Here is an 11945-nt window from a genome sequence, read left to right as displayed (position 1 = left end):
GGAATTGATATTTGGACCCGATAATAATTTTTCCTAGTTATATTTAGATATGTTTATCCCTTTTACTTTATCCTCTTTCCCTCCTTGTCTCTCTCTCTCGGTGTAAGTTTCGCATTCCTTATCGTCGACAGTTTTAGTTCGACCACGATGTGTGTCCTCGATAAGGCCTAATTGTATTACGGATGTTTAGTTTTATGAATGGATTGATGAGACATATTACTCTTTATTGTAGATGTATTGTGGATTAATCTAAATCTATGTCAACATTTTGTTTTGCGTAATTACTGATTTTAGATGATATATTTTTGGTTTTATTTAACGAGATAAAAAAAAAATTACAGATTCCAACATGGTATCCAGAATTTGTGGTATAATATAGGTTATGGGTGGTTTTGGTTTCATGACTCAATACGGTAGGGTCAGGTTCTAAAACTTGTTCCTTACAGGGTATGGTCCGGGTATCGTGAAAAAAATAGGGTATTCAGACCCGAACACCCCCGTGTGCAGGCACTAATCACTATTCAAATTTTGACAATCCACTAAAAGATAATTCGGATAAGAATATTTTTACGGACTTATTAAAACATGTTCAAGATCACACAAAACATGACTTAAGAATTAGTCATGGGCGATGGATAAAGCGTTGGTTAAGTGATAAACGGTTTTAACCCATGTAAGAATAATAATACAAGTTTGAGAAGTTTGAGTTTCGGGAAGTGCACTTATTGGGAGAAAGATTAACGAACGCGTTTGGTTTGATAGTAGCATTTTAAAATGAGATTTTGATTTTGAAAAGAACAAAATGGAGTGATGGTGTTGTGAATTTATTATATTGGAGTTGTATTATAATGGACTGGTATAAATATTTATGTATGAGGCTCACATGTTTGACTTTTAATGAGTTATTTTATTTGGTTATTGGTATAATTAAGTTAAGTTATGATTTTAAAATTACACTTATAAACCAAACGAGGTTTAACCTTTTAACGCTCGATCCCTTAGAATTGTAAGAGTAATATATCCCGCAATTTTATTAACAAAAAAAAAAGACATGTTTATGGGCGATTTACCATTTATGTGACTATGAACTAAACACAACATAAATTCACTTTTATAATTATTTTTTATACAATAAACTAAAACACAACTTCGATAAGAATATCTTTACAACTTATAAAAACATATTCAGATCATAGAAAACATGAATCAAGAATTGGTTGTGTGACTTACCATCTCTGTGATTATGAACTAAAAGCAACATAAATTTACTTTTACAATTATTTTTTATCTCGAACTCTTAACAATTCGCTAAAAGAAAATTCTGATAGGAATATCTTTCAAGACTCATTAAAGCATGTTCAAGATCACTCCAAACATGAACCAAGAATTGATTATGGATTATTTACGGTCTTTGAGATCATGAACTAAAAACAATATAAATTTACTTTTTATAATTTTTTTTGTCAAGTTTTCAAGGAAAATGTTAAACTAATTACTAAATGTGAAAATCCATATATCCATATTAAATAGCAGGTATTTGAAGAATCAGTCAATTAGAATGCCCGAAAAAGATGTCGGAAGCTCTCGTAAATTGAATGAAGGGCACTCCTCGGTATCGTGTAATGTGAGTCCTCCGTTCATTTCACTAAAATGCGCCATGTCAACATTTAGACAATTTTGAAAATAAAAAAGGGAAAACAAAAGTTCTAATAGTATCATGTGGTTTTCTCATAAAATAACTTGAGATCAATTTTGCTAACCATAGGAACTTTACCAAATAAAGTATGAAGAAAATTGTATATGGAGTCATTTATCGATTTAGATATGCAAAATTCAAGTACTTTTTATATAGGGAAAGCTTATATTAACTGTTGGATTAAAAATCATATTGAAAAGGAAAGAATATAAAATAAATTGACTACTTTATACCATTGTATATATTCCTAGAATAAAATTCGTCTAAGTTATAGTAAATTATCTAACGATAATATTCAGCTTGGTAGTTTTACCCGTAATGAGACATATGTGAAAATGAAAATAAAAGAAAGAGAGAGTATTGCTAACAAAACGTAGGATAGGAGAAGAAAAAATGAGTCTAGCATGTAAAAAATAAAAGGAAACAACGAATTAAATCCAAAAAAATAAAATATAAAAAAGGAAAAGAATAATAAAAATGAGAGAGAAAGTATTGATAACAAAACCTAGGATAGGAGAAGAAAAAATGAGTGTAGCATGCAAAATATAAAAGGAAACAACAAATGAAATCCAACAAAATAAAACATAAAAAGGGAAAGAATAATAAAAATGAGAGAGGTTTAACAGTGTATTTCGATCATGGGACAATGAGCATAATTAGTCATGCGTCTACCACTAAAGCACTCGCAAATTTATGCTCAAATCTCACTTTTTTATTTTTTTTAATTATTTTTGGGACCTAAAAATTAAATGAAGGAATGTGAAGGGACTATCATTGAGAAGCTCCTAAACTCGTGAAAATGCTGATGTGGTAGAATATTATTACTCGAATCGGGACCTCTAATTACATAATACTGGGAAGGTAAAATTAAATACCTATAATAGAAGATGGATGTTTAATTTTAGTGAAAAAAAAAAGCATCTCTCCTTATTGAGTTGTGTTTATTATGTACGAAATTAATTATCTGTAATAAGTAACAAAATTGAACGACAATTCGAATCGCAAGTTGGATAAATAAAATGCTGTAAAATTAAATGAATATCACTAGTACAAAAACTTGAAAATTCAAACCGATACAAAGATGAAACAAGAATATTAGAAGACACGAGAAAGCCGAGTCTTGTGTTTCACACAAACCCCTTGAAACAATTCGTCCCCTCAGGGCGTGCTCGAGGTCACGTGAGCGTCTGTTTCCCAGGATAAAATGACTTCGAGTGCAGCTAGCAGCATGAGCTATCCGCACCCCAGCGAACCGGAATATGAAGTTGAACACTCTCAGTGAACTATGCAATTCTCTTCCTTTCTAAGAAATGATAGGAGTTTTCAATTCTTCTCTCTTTCGATCAATGAATACATGCTATTTTATAGAATTGATGGTGTCCTTTCAATTCCTTACACCCGTTGAATTCATAACAATTGATGATTTCTTTTCAATTCCTTGCACTCTTTCAATTCATAACAATTAATGGTGTCCTTTCAATTCCTTGTACCCTTTCAATTCATAATTTCATTAATAAGAAACAATTTCTCATTCATCAATGCCATTATTTTCCAACACATTCCTCTTTTTTTTTAAAAAAAAAAAAAGTTGGTAACTCTTTTCTAGGAGGTTAATGAAAAGAAAACTGAATGGAAAGAAGACTAGAAGAGAGCAGGCGAAAGGAACCGCTTGAGATACGGGAAAAAAAATGACATAGTAGAACAAATACAAATATTTACTTTCATCCAAAAAAGGGTACTTGTAAGACCTTCACGTTAGACACTTTTTCCTTATAAAATGCCCGTCTAAATTTTAATTTTATAATTGTATTGCTACTTTTTGTTTACTATTTGAAACCAAATCGTAATCGGTGATGTGATTGATAATTATTTACATGGAACATGCGCGTCGGCATTTTCCCTAACATGACAGCCTAAAAATAACAAATAAGAAAGTGCATATTTTTCATCAAAAAAAGAAAAGAACTCGACTTGCCATGCCCACCACCCCTCCTGTCGAGGTTGCTGGAGACCATTGTTGTCTCTGATGGTGGTGGCTGCATGGACTGGTTACTTAACCCCCGCCTCTAAAATCGAGACCAAAGTAACTTCTGATCAAGTTTTGCTTGTGATCTTAGTCGTCGCAATCTCAATGGTTGTCGACGATCTCCTGTGCGACCGTAGGGGCTGCTAACGAGGCGCAGCACTCCAACTTAAAATACAAGGATTTTTTTAAAAAAAAAAAATCCATGACGGGGGAGGGAGAGGGAAAGTTGGGCAGTGAGATCTTGCCGGCTGCCACTGCCAGCATCATTCTGCTTGCCGCTACAGCCATCAACTCCCGATGGGGCGTGGTTGCTTCCCATGAGACCCTATCGCCCCTCTCCTTCCTGGCTCGATCTTATATATTTATATAAATATAATATATAACCTTATAAAATATTTATTATAACATAGTTTTTGGATGGAAAAGTTGCAGTTTTAATTTGATTTGAGGAGATTGAGATAAAAATATTTGGAAAAAGTATATGAGAGAATTTGAAGAAGAAAATAAAAAAGTTATGGTTGTGTTGTTGTATTCACGAAAAAGTGTAGAAATTGAAGAAAAAGTATTGAATAGTCGAGAAAATTTAGTATTAAAAAATTAATTTAAATAATAAATAAAAAATAAGAGAGAATTTGAATAAAAAGATAAAAAAAAGTAATGATTGTGTAGTTGAATTGAGGGAAAAGTAAAATTAAGTTAAGTTAAGCAAAAATTGATTTTGTTACCAAACATCTTTAGAAAAGAAAGGGTTAATGACAAGAAAAAAAACATGAACTTCGATTCATTTTTTAATTTTGATACGAACTTTATTTTTTGGCAAAAGAAGCACGAATTGTGCTCCGTTTGGTTTCGCAATCATGTTTTTAAAATTTTAACTATAACTTTAACTCTACTCACTACACAACAAAAATCAATAACACAATTATTACTTTTCACATTTTCTTTAATTTTTTAACCATTCAATTCAATTTTTAATACTAAATTTTCTCAATTATTCTTACATTTTCTACAATTCAACAATACAATCATTACTTTTTTTTCCACTATTTATTACTTTTTCTCACTTTTTCTCATAATTCAACACAATCATTACAACTCAATTAAAATCAAAACTCAACTCTACTTAACTCTAAAATCAAACATACCGTAAGTTTCTCATCAAGTTAGGTACCTATATCATTTTCCATCAATTTTGCTGACGTGGCGGAAAAATGGTGCCTACGTGGCTAACAATATCACGCCATGTTAGCAAAAATAATAAAAAATCTAAAGAAAATTAAAAAGAAAGAGAAATGCTTTGATCGGAAAAATTGTGAGGGTCCCGGCTAGACATTGCAACCCCGATTAGGGTTGTCGTTGACCTCAGAGGGTGTCGACTACCACAATCAGGTGGTGGTGACCGAGATCGAAGCCCTACCCGCTGAAATTGGGAGAATCACCGAAGGTGGCTGAGTTTTGTGTCATTTTCTATCAATTTTGCTGACGTGACAAAAAATGATAATTACGTGGCTAATGGTATCATGCCATGTTAGCAAAAATAATAAAAAATTTAAAGAAAAATATAAAAAGAGAGAAATGCTTTCTTTGGTTGGAGAAAGGGTGAGGGTCTCGACTAATCACTGTAACACCAATTAGGGTAGTCGTTGACCTCGGAGGGCATCGACTACCACAATCAAGGGTGGTGACCATGATCGAAACCCCACCCGCTAAAATCGGGAGAATCGCCAAGGGTAGTGGCCGAGATCAAGGTCCCACCTGTTGAAATAGGAAGAAATCCCAATTTGAGGAATCTCCCGATTTCGCCCATCCACCAATCCCCTCATTAGGTTTGTCGATGTCATCTAGGATCACTAGCGACTCTAATGGAGAGGCGATGGCTCACCTTTTCTCCAACCAATGCATTTCTCACCTTTTTTTTCCTAAGTGGCAGGACATCTTTTATCGTGTAGACATCGTTTTCCGTCAAGTTAGCAAAATGGATGGAAAATGACACAAATGCCTAACGTGACAATAAAATTAAAGTTTGTGCCTTTTTTGCCAAAAATAAAGTTCGTGTCAAAATTGAAAAATGGATGAAAGTTTAAATTTTTTGGGTCATTAACAAAAAAAGAAAAAAAAGGAGGTTAAAATTGATAAAATATGATTTTTTTTAAAGGTAATTATAAGTTTATGACTTAAAAAAGTGGACGAAAGAAAAGAAAAGAAAAGAAAAAATAAAAATAAAACCTTGCTGAGCAAAGCAAGTAATGAATAACGGCGGAACAAAGCAGCAGCAGAAGCTCGAAGAGGAGCAAAGGAGGAGACGAAGCTCTGCTTAACGAAGAAAGAAGAAAGACGAAGAAGTAGAAGAAGAATGAGCAATAATCTCAACTCAGTGTTCTACGCTGAGTCGTACCACCCCATTCAAGCTGGGAGCATCGACGGCACCGACATCCTCCCCCACGACAACGCCGTCTATCGCGCCCACCTCTGCTCCTCCGCCGGCCTCTGTAAATTATCATATTCCCCCCACCCATTTCGAAGGACAGCAGGCAGGAAGTTCTACTTCATCAATTCTAATTCGACGCATTCTCTCTTTTGCAGATGACCCGCTCGGCGATCCCAAGGTGATCGGAGACCCTTACTGCACTCTCTTCGTCGGGCGCCTCTCCCATTTCACGACGGAAGGCACTCTGCGCGAGGTTTTATTTCCATCTCACTTCTATTTCAATTGGAAAACACACTTTGAAGAAGTGACCCTTTTACTCATAGCTAAAGCTTTCATCGTTTCTGGAAGAAGAGATTGATGTTAAATTAATCACCTTGGTCTGTGCCAGTCGGCGTCTTATCAAATCATTGAGTATTCTAGTTGGTGCTTGTTTGCTAATTGTAAGTGGGTCTGATTATGTTGATCAATTACCTATGAGACAGTGAAGCTCTGCTTCAAATTCGTCACGCTTAGGATGGACTACTTGATCCTATCTGATTCGTGTTAACGTTTGAATGCATCGCCTGAAGAGTCAGGAATTGCGGTTTCCATAGTCGCTGATCAACAGTATGTGAAATTTATCTGCAGGCTATGAGCAAATATGGCCGAGTGAAAAATCTAAGATTGGTGAGGCACATTGGTGAGTTGGAAACTTCTGTTCTAATTGATTGTTTTATTGGTTTGCTCAATTATGCCGTAAAGAGAAAGTGGCCGTTGGAATAAGCAATTTGCAAAAGTTGTAAATATCAGGAATGTTTCTTCCTATTTTCAAAAAAAAAAAAAAAAAGTTCATGAATTAGCCGGGGATTTGAGACGGTAGTGTTTCATTTCTTGCAGCTATTTCGATGCCAGGAATTAAGTGTTGCATGTCATTTCATGCCCTTTTATGTATCATGGTGCTTCTGGAAGCAGCAGATATTCTCTATATATCTTGACCGCTGGTGGTGGTGTCTTGCAGTTTATAATTGGATCAAACCAGATAGCTAGGAGCATTTTATTACACTGATCTTCTGCATCCATTTTTTCATTCTGGTGACATGGTCATGGATTTTTATTCTTTCTACTCTTTCATTGATTTTCTTTGTCCTCTTTTCACAGTGACCGGAGCCTCAAGAGGTTATGCTTTTGTTGAATTCGAAACTGAAAGAGAAATGAGACGTGCATATAAGGTGCTTGTACTTTCTTAAAGTATTAGGAGTACTTTCTTGTCATTCTTATTGCTAGTATTTAGATATAACTGGATTTTGTTTTTCTTTCCGCACTTAGCAGGATGCTCACCATTCCTTTATTGATGACTCTGAAATTATAGTCGATTACAACAGACAACAGCTAATGCCTGGATGGATACCTAGAAGGTTAGGTTAGTCCTGCATATCCTTCTGTCTCGTGCTTCCCTGTGACGAGAAGAAAATGATACTGGACTGCTCTTTTATGAGCAGGAGGTGGCCTTGGTGGTAAGAAAGAATCAGGTCAGCTTCGATTTGGAGGGCGAGAGAGACCATTTCGAGCTCCCCTGTAAGCAGCATTCTTTTAATGCTTTCTTCTTTATATTAATTTTGCTTCAGTAAGTGCTATGTTATTATTGCTGAATGATCTAGCCATAATATCTTCCCTGAAGCTATAATTTGCTAGACTAGTCATATTATCTGCATGTTCCATTTTACGCTTTAGGTTAAATTTCTTTCCTGATTGTAGCCTCTGTCACGCTGATTAGTTTTGTATTACTAATCAGAATTTATCTTGGTGAAAAATCCCATAAGTTGGGTCTTTGATGAAACTCTTTCTGTTTCATCTATTCTGCTTCATTAATGTCATTGGGACTACTTCGACAGCCCATAGACAGATCATGCTTCTCCCCATATAATTATTGCTTTCTCTTACTCTGAAACAGTGGAAAAGAAAATGAGAAATTACTGGGTCTTACTGATTTAGTGTTCACTCTCCTTTATGAATGCAGTCGGCCTATACCATATGATGAATTGAAAAGGCTGGGCATTCCGCCTCCACCGGAAGGGAGATACATGTCACGATTTCAGGTATTCTTCTCCTCGTGATACCTCTGTCTATTTCTTTGGTCAGAGAAACAGAGTGCTTCTGATGGTGAAAGGTAGAACTCATTGACCCATGTATTTATAAACTAGAGCTTGGTGCTTATCGTGGATATCTTAATCATTCTTTTCAGTATTTATCATAGTTTTTACAACTGTAGTGGACATGGATCTGAGCATCTACGGATCCACTTTTTCTACAAATAATGTCATCGATAACAAGCAATTATAAAATTCTATGAATATGTGAACAAAAAGCAATCAAGGGCTGCCGGGATAGGAGCTAGAAGAAATAAACCAAAAGAAAATGGCCGTAGGAGACTAACTTTCAGAATCAGAAAAGGCACCTTGGTTGGTAAAGTGGGTTAGGAGTGGTGCATCTCAACTTGGATCTTTTGCATTATTGTTCTTATGTTTGGCCACAAAAAATTGGTTCACAGTTTGAATTGGCTGGCGGTCTAAAAATCTTGGTTTTGTAAGGATTGGACCTAGCAATGGTCGTTTTCTTTAAACAAATTACAGAACCGAACAAACTCTTCCTCTTCCGGCCCTATTGTTAGACGTACAAGTACAACAATTTTGATCCACTAATATGTGCTAAATAGTGAATATATGCCCCATAGCTTGAAATTGGGTTTGCTATATCTATGAAATTCAGTTAAGAATTGTGAGTTCTTCCTGTGAGACTAGTGTAAATTTCATGGAGCAATGATTGTGAAATTAACATATATTTTGCTATGTAATGCACCCTGTGGATAAAAGTGTTACGATTAAATCTATGAAAGTATTCCTCAATAACAATCTTGTATAATCTTTTCGGTAGGTTCCATCACCCCCGAGAAGAGAGAAGAGCTCCCCGGACCTGGAAAGAGGCTCTCGTAGAAGCTCAAAGGACCGGGCAGATGGCATCCATAGAAGGAGCTCCACAGATGATGATGCAGGTCTTGAGGAGGAATATCAGTGTCACCAAAGGAACTCCTACAGTGAGACCCCAATCCAAACGGAAGATAGATACGATAGTTATGAGACTAGGGAGGATCGCAAGCACAGAAGCTCAAGAGATAAGGATCACAGGTCGCATCATAGGAGGAGGTCTACTGATGAGGAAGAACCTGACTCTAAGAGAAGCAGAAGAAGCTCGAGAGACAGGAAAGAGCACTCTCACGAGCATCGAAGCAAGAGACATCGACACAGAGATTAGGAAACCAAAAGTTGGGACCATCCTTCTGATTACTGAGATTTTCCAAGGTATGCTCATTCCTTTTTCTTCTTGTTTATGGGAGGAGAGTTGTTGTGCGTGCTTCATTCTATGAGATCCGATAGTTTGTTCCATGCAAAAATTGGGAAAACTCATATAGGAAGCGGCTTCGGGCAGTGTCTTTATATTTTTGCGGAGGAAGAGCAGGAGAGCTGTTTTCATGTTCACCAGTTGAAATGATGAATGAAATTATTATTTCTCCATATGTTGCCATGTCTTCTTGTTTGGGTCCCTCGGTAATGCTCTAGCCAGAATCCAGAGATAGCTGTTATAACTTATATATACATCATACTCCTGAGGAGCATCTTGGAAAATATAAACTCATCAATCCGAAGACGAGTGGATCTTGATGGGCTTTAACTCTGAATCTTTTGTTGCTTTCAAGATGTTTTAAAGGTATTATCGGACAAATAATTCAAGGGTCTAGTTGAGGCTGGAAACTTCAGAGCGAATTTCTTTGGTCTGTTATGCCGTTCTTTCTTTCTTTCTATGGCTGAACTATAAGGGGGTGACTGGATTTGTATGTACAAACACGATCAGAAGGTTTCCAAGTTAATGGCCATCTAAACAGAGCACCTTCAAGCTAATGATCCGGCTAACAAAAATCTCATAAAAACGGGGGCAGAAATAACGAAGAAACTACAGGACAAAAAGGAAAAAAAAAAAAGGATAAATAGCGTAAAAAAGCCCAAAGTTTGAAGTCTATTTAAAAACTATCTCAACGTTTTAATCATATCGAAAAAGGATCTGCCTTTTCAAATGTTTGCTAAAATGGGACTGTTAGTAGATTTTTTCTTCAAATGTTTTTCTTAAACCTTTTTTTAGAAATTTTTAAATTCGAGTCTTTAAAGGATTATAATGGCTCGCAGCTCGCAGCCTGGTCTCTTTTGAGGTTATTGTTGCGGTCAAAAGTCTCTGAAGACCTTACCCTAGATCCAGTCGGACAGTGGTAATCAACCTGTAGCTCTTCTTATTGGATACGGTCATATTATCATATTTTTAAAAATATTAATTTTTCTTTTTTTAAGATTTATGCAATTATGAGTCGCTGGAGTGCTGAGAGGAAAACTAAAAGTTGATTGAAAATCAATCTAGTTCCATATTAGCAAATATTACATATTATATAACCCTGTTTTTAGCAAAATTTTCAACGTATGTATCGGAAATGTTGAGCCTTTGCCTAATTAACTGCAAATATATATATATATATATATATTGAAAGTATAAGTCAAAAACATAAACGTGGGGCGATCACTTTCTCCACTAACCGGCCTCAAACTCCAATTGTCTTCAAGGAACACAGTGTTATTCGCTGGACATAGCAGACATCATGTTCAAAAAAAAAAAAATCATTTGCAAACTGCTACATACAATTACTTTAGAGAGAAAATTCGCCCCAATAGAAGTTTGGCGGGCATAACCCTTTCAGTGAGGATTTCAAAAAAGGCAATCGAAATTGAGTTATTCTTCTTGCAAATTCATCAGTATTTGCTGTTGTTATACGAGCACAAGGTGGTTTCTCTCTTATTTCCCATATGCGAGGTCTTCGTTTTGAGTCTTAGTGGACCGACCTAGCTAGAACTGTATTAATCGAGGCTAATGAGCTTCTTGATATCATAGTGCACACCGAAAAAAAGGATGATTGAGTTATTATCAATCTTGATCGCACCAATGGATTGATTAGAGAAAATAGGTGACATTCCATGTTAGGAACGTTAGTGAGCTCTATGATCACAAACTCATCTGAAGGCCAAGCCGTGAAGGTAATTTGGAAGCAGAATTTGAGCTCCAAGTGCAACGATTGATTGTAAGGACCCTCAAATTATGGCTGGGAGTGAATTTTGAATTGATTGTTCGAAAACAAATTCTTTTTTCAGAGTTTTCGTGGAAGCCCTGCTGGGGGTATCATGAGCTAGAGGTAGTTGATAGCTGAAGAGTAGCAAAGCCGTCCATCTTTTTTGGCATGCACCATCGTATCCGAAAGCTCAATGAATTCTAACTAATTCAGTCGAGACAGGTCGGTCCATTGAAGGGGGTAAAGCTCTCATTTCATGAATTTTCTTTATTCGCAAAATTCAAATCCATATTTTATTTGAGGAGAACAAGCGTCAAACCACTTGAATCAGCGTACGATAGTAAAAAAAAAAAAATGGAGGCAAGTGAGCATACTAGAGATGGAAAATGGTCTTTTGTTTTTTATTCTATTTATTTCGCCGGGTTGATCGTTGGTGGGAATGTGGTGTGATCAGAACTTTAAGCTCAAATTTCTATTTTATAAATTTATTATGAGCCAATCTTGATTTTCTACCGTGATGATTTTTGCTGCTAATGCCAAGAACTTTTATTAAATTTTCAACCTGCTTGCACAACCGTTGCAAATTCTCCAAATTGTGATATTTTTCAATTTGTCCGCAACCTCAAGATTTTGCATTTTTCGAGATGGCCGGTTC

At 35.8% G+C, this 11945-nt stretch overlaps 1 protein-coding gene across 1 annotated transcript; it reads left to right on the top strand.

The window, feature by feature from the left end:
* The first annotated feature begins 5961 nt into the window (after positions 1-5961).
* Positions 5962-9700, top strand: LOC116198172 (U11/U12 small nuclear ribonucleoprotein 35 kDa protein). The gene is made up of 8 exons (XM_031528521.1): positions 5962-6211; positions 6306-6403; positions 6778-6829; positions 7288-7358; positions 7459-7549; positions 7629-7704; positions 8147-8225; positions 9061-9700. The coding sequence occupies exons 1-8, from the start codon at positions 6076-6078 to the stop codon at positions 9436-9438; spliced, it is 981 nt and encodes a 326-aa protein (XP_031384381.1). The 5' UTR covers positions 5962-6075; the 3' UTR covers positions 9439-9700.
* The last annotated feature ends 2245 nt before the right edge of the window (positions 9701-11945 follow it).

The sequence above is a fragment of the Punica granatum genome, chromosome 2 (assembly GCF_007655135.1).
Source record: "Punica granatum isolate Tunisia-2019 chromosome 2, ASM765513v2, whole genome shotgun sequence".
Classification (NCBI taxonomy): domain Eukaryota; kingdom Viridiplantae; phylum Streptophyta; class Magnoliopsida; order Myrtales; family Lythraceae; genus Punica; species Punica granatum.
This window is presented reverse-complemented; position numbering and strand designations above follow the sequence as displayed.